The sequence below is a fragment of the Scyliorhinus canicula genome, chromosome 14 (assembly GCF_902713615.1).
Source record: "Scyliorhinus canicula chromosome 14, sScyCan1.1, whole genome shotgun sequence".
Lineage (NCBI taxonomy): Eukaryota > Metazoa > Chordata > Chondrichthyes > Carcharhiniformes > Scyliorhinidae > Scyliorhinus > Scyliorhinus canicula.
The window spans coordinates 42,386,873-42,402,153 of record NC_052159.1 but is presented as its reverse complement, the minus strand read 5'-3'; the positions used below and the strand labels follow the sequence as shown (position 1 = coordinate 42,402,153).

Here is a 15,281-nt window from a genome sequence, read left to right as displayed (position 1 = left end):
TTCTGGTCGCAGGCAGGCTCAGTTGTAAGTCTATTAAAGCCACAGTTTACTTCCTATCATGTCTCGAGTGAATTGATGGTCAAATCAATTTAATAGACTTAAGAAAACCACTATGGAATCAGCCCTCAAACCTGATCGACTAGAACTCGACCTGCAGGCTGCAGAAGCGAAGGAAATCTTTCTACACTGGCTTCGGTGCTTCAAGGCCTACCTGGCTGCGTCTACTACCTCCGCTACTGCAGATGAGCAGAAACTCAGTCTACTGCAAGCACGGGTGAGCCATCGCATCTCTACACAACTCAACAGTACTCCGAGCCCCTCTATGCTCGACCGACTATACGTGCGGCCTGTAAACGAAGTCTACGCACAGCATATTTTCGCTACCCGCCGCCAGCGCCCCGCTGAGTCACTAGAGGACTACCTGCGCGATCTAAAAGCCCTTGCTCGGGAATGTAACTTTCAGGCTGTAACTGCCTCCCAGCATATGGAACTTGCTGTCCGTGATGTGTACGTTGCAGGGGTCCGGTCTAATTATGTGCGCCAGCGCCTCCTCGAAAAAGGGGCTCAGAACTTGGAGGACACGGTAGCGCTAGCAACCTCACTGGAAGTCACGATTCAAAGTCTTAACTCATTCCCCGCAGACCACGCGACCCCATCGTGGACCCTCGACCAGCAACTGCCCCAGACCTGCGCCGCGCGGCCACCCACCCACTGTGGAGCGCCAGTGTGCCATTTTTGTGGTCAGCCCCAACACCCACAGCAGCACTGCCCGGCCCGCAACGCGACCTGCAGCAGCTGCGGTCGAAAAGGACATTATGCTAAAGTATTTCTGTCGAAATCGAAACCCTGTAACTCCCCCGCGGTCCACAGCAATCGCTCCCCCAACTCGCAGGCCCGCAGACCCCGTAATGTCGCAGCGTGTCTGCTGACTCTGCCTCCGCCCGACATTTGCGACTCATGGGGGCCGCCATCTTGGCAATCCCCCCCAAGCGGCCGGCCACGTGCGAGTCCGGGGGCCGCCATCTTGGGCGCCATCTTCCTCGACGCCCACCACGTGCAATCCACGGGGGCCGCCATCTTGGGCGCCATCTTCTTCATCGCCCGCCACGTGCGATCAACGGGGGCCGCCATTTTGGCCATCACCCGATGTTCACCTCGACGACTACGACCTCTGCAGACAGTCATCACGGGGCCACTCCAGCACTGCTGATCGAGCCGCCGACTACCCGCAACTCAACGCAGTCACTTTGGACCAGTCGTGTCCAAAGCACCTCAGGAGCTCGATGATGTCCGTTCAGGTCAACGGATACAAGACACCGTGCCTCTTCGACACCAGGAGCACCGAGAGCTTTGTGCATCCAGACCTGGTAAGACGCTGTTCGTTCCCTATTCTCCCTGCACGGCAAACTATCTCCCTCGCCTCGGGTTCGCACTCGGTCCAAATACAAGGGCGCACCATTGCGACCCTAATAATACAGGGCGTCAGCTACTCTAATTTCCAGCTGTACGTACTCCCAGACCTCTGCGCCCCACTCTTACTCGGGCACGAGTTTCAGTGCAATCTTAGAAGCCTCACACTCAGCTTTGGCGGACCCCTACCTCCTCTCACGATATGCAGCTTAGCGACTCTAAAAATCGACCCCCCCCTCCACTCTTTGCTAACCTGACGGCTAACTGTAAACCGGTAGCCACTCGCAGCAGGCGGTATAGCCTGCAGGACAGGGTATTCATTAGAGCCGAAGTCCAGCGGCTCCTACGTGAGGGTGTCATAGAGGCCAGTAATAGCTGCTGGAGACGCAGGTGGTGGTCGTCAAGACCGGGGAAAAGTTCCGGATGGTGGTTGATTACAGCCGAACCATTAACCGGTTCACGCACCTCGATGCGTACCCCCTCCCCAGAATTGCAGACATGGTCAACCAGATCGCCTAGTACCGCATATTCTCCACGGTGGATCTGAAGTCTGCATACCACCAGCTCCCAATCAGCCCGGAGGGCCGCCACTACACGGCGTTCGAGGCAGATGGCCGCCTCTTCCATTTCCTCCGGGTCCCCTTTGGCGTCACGAATGGGTTTTCGGTGTTCCAACGAGCAATGGACCAAATGGTGGACCAGTACGGGTTGCGGGCCACGTTTCCGTACCTGGAGAACGTCACCATCTGCGGCCATGACCAGCAGGACCACGATGCCAACCTCCGCCGATTTCTCCAAACCGCCCAGAAACTCAAATCGCACCTACAATAAGGAGAAATGCGTTTTCCGCACTACCAGACTAGCCATCCTCGGCTATGTCATGGAAAACGGAGTCCTGGGCCCCGACCCGGACCGTATGCGCCCCCTCTTACAACTCCCTCTCCCTCATTGTCCCAGGGCCCTCAAGAGGTGCCTGGGATTCTTCTCCTGTTACGCCCAGTGGGTCCCCCAGTATGCGGACAAAGCCCGCCCACTATTTAAGACCACACTCTTCCCACTGTCAGCAGAGGCCCGCCAGGCCTTCAACTGCATCAAGGAGGACATCGCTAAAGCAGCCATGCGGGCGGTGGATGAATCCGTCCCCTTCCAGATGGAGAGTGATGGCTCAGAGTTCGCTCTCGCAGCCACTCTGAACCAGGCAGGGAGACCAGTAGCTTTCTTCTCCCGAACCCTCTCCGCTTCAGAACTTCGACACTCCTCAGTGGAAAAAGAAGCTCAAGCCATTGTGGAAGCCGTACGGCACTGGAGGCACTACCTCGCAGGTAGGAGGTTTACCCTCATCACCGACCAGAGATCGGTTGCCTTCATGTTCGACAACTCGCAAAAGGGCAAAATAAAAAACGATATAATCTTGAGGTGGAGGATCGAACTCTCCACCTATAATCATGACATCATATATCGGCCGGGGAAGCTCAACGAGCCCCCAGATGCCCTGTCCCCGCGTCACATGCGCCAGCCACAAGATAACCGATTACAGGCTATCCACAACGACCTCTGCCACCCGGGGGTCACCCGGCTCGCCCACTACATCAAGGCCCGCAATCTGCCTTTCTCCACCGAGAAGGTAAAAGCCATCACCAGAGATTGCCCGATCTGCGCGGAGTGCAAACCGCACTTCTATAGACCAGACAAGGCCCACTTGGTAAAGGCTGCCCGGCCCTTTGAACGCCTGAGCATCGATTTCAAAGGGCCACTCCCCTCGACCAGTTGAAATGTGTACTTCCTCAACGTCATAGACAAATTCTCCCGCTTCCCGTTTGCTATCCCATGCCCTGATATGACCTCCCATACAGTCATCAGAGCCCTGCACAGTGTTTCACCCTGTTCGGCTTCCCCAGCTACGTACACAGCGACAGGGGTTCATCCTTCATGAGCGACGAGCTGCGTTAGTACCTGTTCGACAAGGGCATCGCCTCAAGCAGGACTACCAGCTATAACCCCAGGGGGAATGGGCAGGTGGAGAGGGGGAACGCGACGGTCTGGAAGACCATCCTACTGACCCTACGGTCCAGGAATCTCCCGACCTCCCACTGGCAGGAGGTCCTCCCCAACGCGCTCCATGCAATTAGGTCCCTCCTGTGCACTGCCACTAACCAGACCCTTCACGAGCGATTATTTGTTTTCCGTAGGGGCACTAACACGGGGGCTTCGCTCCCATCTTGGTTGAGGAAACCGGGCCCGGTTCTCCTCCGGAAGCACGTCCGGACACATAAACGGACCCACTAGTAGAACGGGTACTACTGCCACACTCGAACCCACACTACGCCTTTATAGAACGCCCCGACCGCCGTCAGGACACCGTTTCCCTCTGGGACCTGGCGCCTGCAGGATCCACCACCACCACTACCGCCGAGGTACCCCTCACACTACACCCCCCTGCGCCCCCACGCCTACAGGTTTCCTGCGTCGTCCGTCGCACCGGTCAGGAACGATGCTCTGAATGAACCACCCCCGGAGTCCACCCTCAGATCTACACCGCCCGTTACCACTCAGCTATCCGAAGAGGCTGCAACCCCAGTGCTCCACCGATCCCAAAGGACGACTCAGCCACCGGACCGGCTCAACGTGTAGACCCGTCACCCCCGCCGGACTTGATTTTTTTTACAGGGGGTGAATGTGGTGAATGTACATTGCGTAATTCACACTGTATAGTATTGTGTCCTTGTGGGCTCTATCTGTGAGCCATTGCACGGCTCTGCCCACATGGGGAGATGAGGAGCTTGTACAGGGCTCCACCCTTGGCTCCGCCCATGGCCCCTCCCACTACCAGAAGTATAAAGTGCTGCCGCCTTGTGAGTCTGCCCTCAATTCTTCTGGTCGCAGGCAGGCTCAGTTGTAAGTCTATTAAAGCCACATTTACTTCCTATCGTGTCTCGAGTGAATTGATGGTCACATCACCTACCTAGGCTCATTCCCCTGCCTTATCCCTTAACCCCACCTAACGTATACATTCCTGGACACTAAGGGGCAATTTAGGATGGCCAATCCACCCAACCTGTACATCTTTATAGTGTGGGAGGAAATCGTAGCACCCAGAGGAAACCCACGCAGACACAGGGAGAAAGTGCAAACTCCACACAGGTCACCCAAGGCCGGAATTGAACCCCGGTGTCTGCCGCTGTGAGGCAGCAATACCAACCACTGGGCCACCATGCTGCACCAGCCTTCCCCGACCACTGCCTCCTACTGGCAGACTGTTGCTACAGGAAGAGCACTGAATGGAACATAAAACTATCAACACTAGAAAACAGAGGACTCACCAAGTCCCTGATGTACAGGTGGGAAGCAATCTTAATCCTCAAAGACGTTCAGAAGTATCGCTTCTCGGCCTTTTGGCTAAGATCAAGTGTGGTATCTGCTCAGCCTTTTGGCCAAGATCTGGTATGTCTCTTTTGTGGGGACCGTAAATTGGATTCAATTTGAATTGGTTTTTGGAGCAGGCAAGGAGCTGGATTGGGGGTCGTCCCTGTCCACACTCTGAGCTCTGGTTTTGTAACTCTGAAAAAGTAGTTTAAAAAAAAGGTGTTCAGAGGTGAGAAAGACTGAGGGAAATGTCTCAACTTCAGAAAAGAATGCAGAATGTACCTTTTCTAAAGTCGATGGGGTTCGATGTCAGGAAGGTGAAGAGCCAGCAAAAAAGTTATACGGAAAGAGCGCCATGATCGCAGCATGAAGGAGCAAGATAGCCGAGTTGCATCCTGATATACTCCGTATCAGCAAATCTTTTTATGCTGATGTACGACATGAAAGCCATAGACAGCAAGACTCTCACTCCTCTGTTATAAAGGTCTTAAATAACAGTAAGCAGGAAAATCTGGACAAATCACTAATTCTGGATGGGCTCACAAAGGCCATCAAATCCTCTGAGATGAGTAAAATCCCAGGAGCAACAGTTTAGCAGCCAATCCTTATTCGGCTATTTGACTGCATCAGTCCAGATCTGTTGGAAGAGTGCGAGAGTATGCTTCTCGCCAACAACATGTCAGGATCCATGAGAAAAGCACAATCACCCAAATCTACAAACCGAAGGAGGAGAGGAAGGAAATCCGAAACTGACAGCAATTTCACAGCTTAACGTCGACTGTCCAAGGTCATTTCCAATCAGGTTAATTCTGCTGTAGAATTGGTGATCCGCATGGACCAGACTTGTGCTGTATCCAACAGGAAGATCTCTAACAGCCTCATTCTACTCAGGGATGCAATCATCTATGCACAGGACAGGAAGAAGGACATCTGTCTGATCAGCTTGAACCAGGAGAAGGGCTTTGGCAGAATAACATGCACTCACATTATGGATGTGCTTTTTAAAATAGGGTTTAGGAGCATTAAAAGTTGAGGAAAATTAATATTAAACAATTAATATTAAAAAATAAAACCGGGAGTTGATAAGGGGAGCTTTCTGAAAAGAGTTTTGATATGCAAATTATCATATCAGTGCAAAAAGCAAGGGCACGATTCTCCGCTCCCCACGCCGGGTGGGAGAATTGCAGGAGGGCCCCCCAACTAATTTCACGAACCCCTGGCGCCCCCCGCGATTCTTCCACCCCCCGCTCGGAAGAATCGCTGCTCGCGTTTTTCACTGCGACCGGCGATTCTCCGATCCGGGTGGGCCGAGCGGCCTGCCGTTCGCGACCGTTTCACGACGGCGGCAACCACACCTGGTCGCTGCCGTCGTGAAATCACAGTGAGATTCTCGTTTTGGGGCTTGTAGGGGGCCTGGTGGGGAATGAGCACCACACTTGTGCTCGGGAGGGGACAGGCCGATCGTCGGGCCGGCGTCTCAATCGGACGCACTATTTCCCCTCCGCCGCCCCGCAAGATCAAGCCACCACGTCTTTCGGGGTGGCTGAGGGGAAAGACAGCCACCGTGCATGCGCGAGTTCGAGCAGTCAGCCGTCGTGACATCAGCCACGCATGCGCGGGTTGGAGCCAGCCAACCTGCGCATGCGCGGCTGACGTCACATAGGCGCCGCCGTCACGTCACGCCGAGAGTTACGGAGCGCCGCTTCTAGCCCCGCCGGGAGGGGAGAATAGGGAGCGAGTAGCGGCCTCCGAGGCCGTCGTGAAGCTCGGCCGAGTTCACAACGGCCCTCCCGATTTTTCCCGGGAGCGGAGAATTCCGCCCCAAGTGTTTACCTATGTGACTATGAAAACAATGGGGTATAGAAGAGGCAACTTCAAAAGGGAGAGACAAGGAAATTGACAGCTATATGCTAAAAGCCGGATCTACAGAGTGGGTAACATCAAAGGGAAAGAATTATATATCTATAACACAATAACTGGAGAAAGAGACACAGTAGCAGCTATCATCGCAACCAAACCCAGTTGCCAAAACAATCTCCCGATAATAAGTTATTGCTAAACAGGCAGCCGGTTAAGATCCAGAACATGAACAGAGAAGATTTTGCCTTCGCTGAAACTGAAGATGGTTTTACCAAGTGTGGCCAAATAACCTGTGCATGGTAATTATCAGTTGGATTTAGCTCCAAGTTATATAATGGTGGACGTTGTTTGGGAACAAGGGGGTGTCTCAGAGTTCAGGAAATTTGGGAACCAAGGGATAACTTCATGTAATACTGTGTGTGTACAGCCAGCGTAATTAGTGTTGTAATGTTTTATAATCCTTGGTCATTTTTTAAAAGTTAATAAATAATCTTTATTAATTGATCACACAAGTGGACTATTCCTCCCTGGTTCACATACCTTTTCTCACAGTATACCAAATTGAAAATATACACCATTCAGTGTTCTAAGTTAGCCTTCTGGCATATCCTCGCATTTAACATCAGCGAGGTTCTTAACAGGAGGGAAACTACAATTGGATCCAATTGACCAATAGAAACATCAGTAATGTACTATATCAAACAAACTTTCCACTAAAATCTGGATTCAGTCAAGGCTGTCCTCCCTCTGTCTTGCTAAATTCAATACCAAAAAGAGTGATGAGGATGTAAAAATTGCTATCACAGGAAGCAAATAGTGTAGTTTATATTAATTTAAGGGGAAGCTAGACATGTATTTGAGAGAGAGGAAAATAAAGACTTAACATGATAGATGAGAAAATATGAGGGCAGGGGGATGCCTGATGGACCTGCCTCATCCCCAGGAGGTCCTGCAAAACACAAAACAAGAAGCATGATTAGACCAGGGGTCGGGGGAGGAGTGGGGGTGAGTTTGGTGTGGAGTGAGGGTGATGTGGGGGTGAGAGGGTTGGCACACATCTCAAGGGGAACTCCAACTAAGCAGGATCTCGCAGCCGAACTCCAATTCAACGATCTCCCTTTTCTCCGGCCACCGTCCAGGGTCCTCTGCTCGGCCATGGTGAGGGGCCGCAGTTCCGGCGGTCGCCCTCCTATCTTGTCCTGCTCCCGGCATTCTGCGTGGCCTTCTTATGGGGGGGGACTGGCCTGTATGAATGGCAACATGAGGTACAGGGTGGGGATTCGGCAACCCCACCCCTCCTGGGGGGGGTAGCATTATGGGTGTGTGTGAGACAGGGTTTAGTGCCAAGGGCACAGTGCTGCCTACTCACCATGGCCACCTTGAGGAGGTCATTGAGTTTCTTCCGGCACTGCTGGCTGGTCGGGACTACGTTGCCCCTGCGCCCACCGCCTCCGCCACCTGCGCCCAGGCACGACGAGCGGCAGAAGCTGGCAGCCTCCCTCCCTGGCTGGGGTACAGGGTCAAGCGCCTCTCCTCCAATATGTCCAGGAGGGTCTCCAGCTCGGCTTCGGTTAAACGGCGGCTCTCCTTGCTGCTACTGTATCACCAAATCGCAATGCTCCAGCACCTCAATAGCGGTGTCAATGCGTTCCGGAATGCACATACATTAGACACCATTTGCATGTCCTCAGAGGGCCCGACCCGGTATTCTCCGGGGCCTCCGCAATTGTCCGCCTCCGATGGGCTGAGTTCTCAGCAGTGCGGTTCACTTGTGCTTTTAAAAATCGTGAAACCGGCGTGGCGGCTGCTGAGGGAGAGAGAGGGGGTGAGGAAGGTGTCCAACATCGCCAGAGTGTGCTGATAGTTGTGCCCCTGGCTGGGGGGGCTTCTGCCAGAGCTGGGGGCAGTAGATGGGGGTGACCAGGAGGTGGGCTGTGGGGCCGGTGTGGGTGGGCATAGAACACCATTGCCGCAGCCGGCAAGGCAGCTATGCAGCTGCACACACCGCTAACAGCCCACTGTGAACTTAGTGCCACGGGTCGTAGAGGTGTCCCCTAGGGCACCACCCCGGTGCCCTCTGGCCCCAGGAGACCCGTCAGCTGTATGAGCACACTCCAGAACAACCAATTCCATCTTGTTGGCTGGGATAAATGTGTGTGGGGAGTGTAATGTGTATGTGCGGCTGCAGTTTGTTGGCCTTCCGAGTGTCAATCACGGACCCGGCGAATCCCATACCTTTTTTCATTGGAATCGAATTGTGTTCCACGCGGCACTGGTGCTAGCCCCTTAATAGTAGCAGAATCGGTTCAGGTCTGATGCCATTTTTTCTGTCGTGAAAGTCCACGAATTCTGCGTTGGTGCCAACACAGTCTCACAAACGGAGAATCCCACAGAATAGCTGAAGTCATTATCAGAAATGTAACATTGAAAAACAAAGCAAGTGAGATTGTGAGAACTAAGCAGGCTCCCTTGTTACATAAAGGTAAGTGAAGTCGGTGGGTCACGAGGTTCGGGCAATGCGAGTTATGAAGGTTGGCCTGTGTGGGACCCAAAGGATGGCCGGTTGGTTAAAATGGGTCCCGGGCAGTGTTTGAAAAACACTGCCTTATATTCCCAGCATTGAGAAGGATGGATTTGGAAAAGTTGCAAGGAAAAGCTCCATTCAGTTGGACAGTGCCCTACCACCTAACCCTTTTGAAATGTTTGCTCAGAAAAGCACCTTTGACCACAAGTTCATTGGGCAGTTGTCCACACATAACATCAAAGTGAGGGGAAAGCAGTTGGTTACTCCTGTCGGATGGCTTCCTTGGTTCATTAATGTCCTTCAGGAAAGAAAATCTGCTGTCATTACTTGATCTGGTCTATATGTGACTCCAGATTCACAGCAATGTGGTTGACTCTTAAATGCACACTGAAGTGGCCTAGCAAGGCCCTCCAGTATATCAAGCTGCCAAAGAAATGAAACCAGACGGATTACCCAGCATCAACCTAGGCCCTGATGTCAAATGACAACCCTGCAAAAATCCTCCTTACTACCATTTGGGGGCTTGTGGCAAAATTGGGAGAGCTGTCTCGTAGATTAGTCAAGAAACATTCTGACAAATCATACTCAGAATAATACCTTACATGTGTCCTGTCCCACTGGCAGGACAGACCCAGCAACGGTGGTAGCACAGTGGTTTACAGATAGAATGGGGTTGCCCTGTGAGTCCTCAACACTGACTCCAGACCCTATGAATCGCATGACATGAGGTCAAACATGGGCAATGAAAACTGCTGATTACCAGGTAATTCCCCCCACCCCCGTCTGCCGCCTCAGTTGATAAATCAGTACTCCGCCACATTGAACATCACTTGGAGGAAGCATGGAGGGTGGCAAGGGGACAAAGTGTACTCTGAATTCTTCATAAGAGTGGCTTGGTAGCACCATAACTGACCAAACTTGACCAAGTCCTATAGAACATAGTTGCTATACTTGGTCTGCAGCAGATGGTCAGGGAACGAAAGAAGAGGAAAAAACATACTTGACCTCATCCTAACCAACCTGTCCATTGCAGATGCTTCAGTCCATGGAAGTGTCAGTGGGAGTGACCACCGCACAGTCCTTGTGGAGACAAAGTCCCATCTTCAGATTGAGGATACCCTTCAACATGTTGTGTGGCATAACCACCATGCTAAATGGGATAGATTCCAAAAAGATCTAGCAAAGACTTGGCAAGCACAAGGCACTGTGAGCCATTGGCAGCAGCAGAATTGTACTCGACCATGATCAGTAACCTTAATGTGGAGATGCCGGCGTTGGACTGGGGTGAGCACAGTAAGAAGTCTTACAACACCAGGTTAAAGTCCAACAGGTTTGTTTCAAACACGAGCTTTCGGAGCACGGCTCCTTCTTCAGGTGAATGGAAAGGCTTGTTCCAGAAATGTTTATATAGACACAGCTCAGACAAGGAGGAGCGCAACAGACACCTACAGATGCTGAAAGATGCCCTCGTACGAACGGGATATGGCGCTCGACTCATTGATCGACAGTTCCACCGCGCCACAGCAAAAAACCGCACCGACCTCCTCAGAAGACAAACACGGGACACCACTGACAGAGTACCCTTCGTCGTCCAGTACTTTCCTGGGGCGGAGAAACTACGACATCTTCTTCGCAGCCTCCAACACATCATCAGCGAGGATGGACATCTTGCCAAGGTCATCCCCACACCCCCACTACTGGCCTTCAAACAACCGCGCAACCTCAAACAAACCATTTTTGCAGCAAATTACCCAGCCTTCAGAACAGCAACCACAACACCACAAAACCCTGCCAGGGTAATCTCTGCAAGACATGCCAGATCATCGACATGGACACCACCATTACACGTGGAAACACCACCCACCAGGTACGCGGCGCATACTCGTGCGACTCGACCAATGTAGTCTACCTCATACGCTGCAGGAAAGGATGTCCCGAAGCGTGGTACATTGGCGAGACCATGCAGACACTGCGACGACGAATAAACGGGCATCGTGCGACTATCAACAGGCAGGACTGTTCCCTTCCAGTTGGGGAACACTTCAGCAGTCAAGGACATTCAGCCTCTGATCTCCGGGTCAGCATTCTACAAGGAGGCCTTCAGGAGACGCGACAACGCAAAATTGCTGAGCAAAAACTTATAGCTAAGTTCCGCACGCATGAATGCGGACTCAACCGGGATCTGGGATTCATGTCGCATTACATTCGGCCCCCACCAACAAGCCTGGACTTGCAGAGGCCTACCGACTGAACTGGCTTGGGACAATTCACACCTCTTTAACCTGGAGTTACCTCTCTCTCTGCATCTTTGATGATTTGATTGCCTGCAGGTGCTCGCATTCCGGGGCATCTCTGACTGTGTCTATATAAACATTTCTGGAACAAGCCTTTCCATTCACCTGAAGAAGGAGCCGTGCTCCGAAAGCTCGTGTTTGAAACAAACCTGTTGGACTTTAACCTGGTGTTGTAAGACTTCTTACAGTAACCTTAATGCCTGGCATATTCAATGTCCTACCTTTACCAGCAAGCTAGGGGATCAACCCTGGTTCAATTAAGAGTGCACAAAGGCATATCAAGAGCAGCACCAAGTATACATAAGAATGAGGTGTCAAACTAGTGACGCTACAACGCAGGATGACTTACATGCCTAACACCTAAGCAGCAAGTGATTAACAGAGCAAAGCAATTCCTCGACCAATGGATCAGATCGAAGCTCTGCAGTCCTGCCCTATCCAGTTATGAATGACGGTGCACAATTAAATCACTCACTCTACAAAGATTGCCTCTTGTGATGGGGGAGCCTAACACAAATTGGAATTGTATACAAACTGCAAGTATCCTCACAGATAGTCCAGTTTAACACCAGGCTGTACTCTGACTTGGAGCCTGTGTTGCAAATTGCACATACATAAAGTAAGCTGAATAAAATGACTTAATAGTGGACACCATGAAGCTGTACAACTTCAAATATTAGTACAAAACTTTGTTGTGGACGAAAGTGAAAAGAAATGCCAAAAGAAAAATCACAATTTTGAAATTTACTTCCAAAAAGCGCACTCTATACACCCCAATGGAACCCAATTTTCTTACAATTAACAATAAATGGACTGACACTTCTAGTGCCCGTACATGGACTGACACGTCTAGTGCCCGTACATGAACCAACTGGAAAATTGGATGGAATGTTACGTGAGTGAAGTGAGGTTGAATTCATAACTGGTTATATTCTGTAATAAGTGAATCAATGCAAAAATGATTTATTATTTGATACATTAACTCTCTTTAATTTTGTTACAGGACCATATGGCCCAATGACATATTTGGCAGTAATGTGGAGGATGAGGTCCAGACACTGCTTAATATTTACTTCAGACATCAAACTTTGGGACAGACAGGCACATTTGCACTGCTCGGCTCCAATCACGATCTGTCAGAAATCAGTTCGAAGCTCATGGAGCTGAATGGAGAGATTCAGGATATGATTCAGAAGGCTCAGAGTTATCGTGTCATCAGTACTTATCTTCCAGATACCAGCACTAGTCTCTGACAGGGGTGTTCTGTCTCCCTTTTGTTTACGACTGGAAATGCTGGTCTGATGTCCTTCAGTATCTTTTCAATCTTAGAAAAACTTGGCCAGGCTGTTCTCACATTTGTGACACTTAATAGTTTCAGTAAACTTAAGTGGAATGAAATAAAAACATGCAGCAATATCAAAAGATCAAAAAAAGTAAAAGTAAATCAGATATAAAAATAACTAATTTTCAAAGCACACATTTACTCTCATTTTGAATAACTATAAGCTTACAAAATACAAATTCACAGATACCATCACAGATACCAAAGGTTATCACACATTAGAGTTATTCTTCCTGAAGAACTATTTTGAGAAAGATGTAATTTTACTTTTAAGGTGTCAACGATTGATGCTATTGCCACAGAATGGTTGCAAATTGTACGCTGAAGTGAGGTTTGTGACCACTGGCTTAATAAATGACCCAATAGCAGGCAACATGAAGCTGTATGTAATGAACAAGAAAGCAGTTTTATCAAGCTGAAAGCCTGTGTTTCAATCTTTTTTAAATGCTAAAAACTTTATTGTATGCCTAGAACAAGAGCATTGTTACTATATCGGTACTGTTCACACTGAGCTGCTATAAAGCACATTTTTATTAGAAAAATGGCACTTCATTATTGTCTACGGTGTTTTACTGGGCCATACAATGGGATTTGTACTGTATTTGAAATATCGTGAACAGTTCAGATGAGAAATGTTTGTGTGTTGGCTGCTTTTCTACTAGATGGAAGCTATTACGGGCTAATTTATAAATAGAAAGTGCTGCTTTTAACAGTTTTGTAGATGAGGCTAAGATATTCACATCCAATTAGTTAATGCCTGCTGATCTGTCAAGCATGCACATTCATATATAAAATATAAATTCTATTGAAATGTTTTTGAAAAACAACAGCCTATGCTTTAACTTTACAAATTCAGCCACGTAGCTCTGAATTTGTAATGTGGGGGAGGGGGGTCTGCTTATGCCAAGATTCTTCCTCATTTTTGAAACTCATTCAGAAGCTATATAATTAATTTTGCATGTAAAAACCTCTGCGCATTTAATGACATCCCTGGAATTATCCATATAACTTATTTACCTTGTAAATAATTTTACAGCTACTGTGAAGCATTTTAGGTTAGTGTTTTGTTCTGTAAATTCATGGACTGTGTGTATAACTGCAATATCTCATAACTGTTTAGTGATATTCCTTGTGGAAAAGTGAGCTTTTATTTAATGTTTTCCATTGCACTTATTACACTTCCAATGTATCAAACCATCAAAACCACCAGTAAAAGTTTGGTAGGTTACAAATTTGGCTGCTTCTCTATTATACCTTTATTGAAACTCAGCTTAATTCAAATGGGTGGAATATAAATCTGAAGGTACAGGATTCTAGGAACTGTAATTGTAAGAAAATTAGGATGTAATTCTCCCAAACTGGCCTATATTAAACTTTGTGCATTTGAGTTATTATTTTGTTAAGTGGTTGTGATTTCAATGTACCACAGCTCAAGGACTGCATTTCAAATTAGGTAGCACACACAAAAGATGAAAAATAATTCTTCCAAGTTTCAGTAATTATGAAATAAGCTAGGCAATGACACTGCTAATTAAGTATATAACCAGAGTCTCGAGGTCATCATCTTTCCAGCATAGTATCCTGAGGAACTTCTGCAACAATGTCCTAGACACAATCATTTTCAGCTGCTTAATCAACAACCTTCCATCCATCACAAGGTCAGAAGTGGGATGTTCACTGATGATTGTTCAATGCCATTTGCAACTTCTCAGATACTGATTAGTCCATACAAGTATACAAACAAGGTGCAGGAGTAGGCCATTCAGCCTCTCAAGCCTGCTGCACCATTTATTAAGATTGTGGTTGATCTGATAGTAACCTCAAATCTGCATTCCGGATATCACCCATCTGCTAACAAAGAATCTATCCTCCTTTTGCTTTAAAAAATATTCATGGACTCTACTTCCACCATCATATCAGGAAAAGAGTACTAGACTCACTACCCTCAGAAATGTTCTCGAGCCAACCCCTTATATTTAAATACAGTGACACCCTAGTTCTAGATTCTGCCACAAGAAGAAACATCCTCTCCACATCCACCCTGTTAAGGCTTCTCAGGATCTTTGGTTTCAATCAAGTCGCCTTATTCTCCTAAACTCCAGTGAATACAAGCCTAGCCTGTCCAACCAACCCTCAAGACAACCCTTCATTTCCAGGTATTAGTCTGGTAAACTTTCTCTGAATTACTTGTAATGCATTTACATCCTTCCTTAAATAAGGTGACCAATACTGTATACAATACTCCAGACGAGGTCTTATGAGTGCTCTGCATAACTGAAGAATAGCCTCCATACATTTGTATTCAAATCCCCTTGCAGTCAAATAATAACCTTCCAGTAACTTTCTTCCTCACTACCTGTATACTAGCCTTTTGCAATTCACACACCAAGAAAGCCAGATCTCATCTCAAAGAGCTCTGCACTCTCACTATTTGGATAATACACTTCTCTTATTCTTCCTGCCAAAATGGTCAATTCACATTTTCCTA

The 15,281-nt window shown here is 48.8% G+C and overlaps 1 protein-coding gene and 1 pseudogene across 4 annotated transcripts in view; both read left to right on the top strand.

The window, feature by feature from the left end:
* Positions 1-14,184, top strand: part of LOC119977793 (protein furry homolog) — a 483,675-nt gene extending 469,491 nt beyond the window's left edge. For all 4 annotated transcript variants that reach the window (XM_038819004.1, XM_038819002.1, XM_038819003.1 and 1 more), the window contains one exon: positions 12,455-14,184. In XM_038819004.1, coding sequence (XP_038674932.1) covers positions 12,455-12,704 — 250 coding nt within the window. In that variant the 3' untranslated portion in view covers positions 12,705-14,184. The remainder of the gene's footprint in view (positions 1-12,454) is intronic.
* LOC119977921 lies at positions 4,787-4,991 on the top strand (annotated as a pseudogene).
* Positions 14,185-15,281: the final 1,097 nt, after the last annotated feature.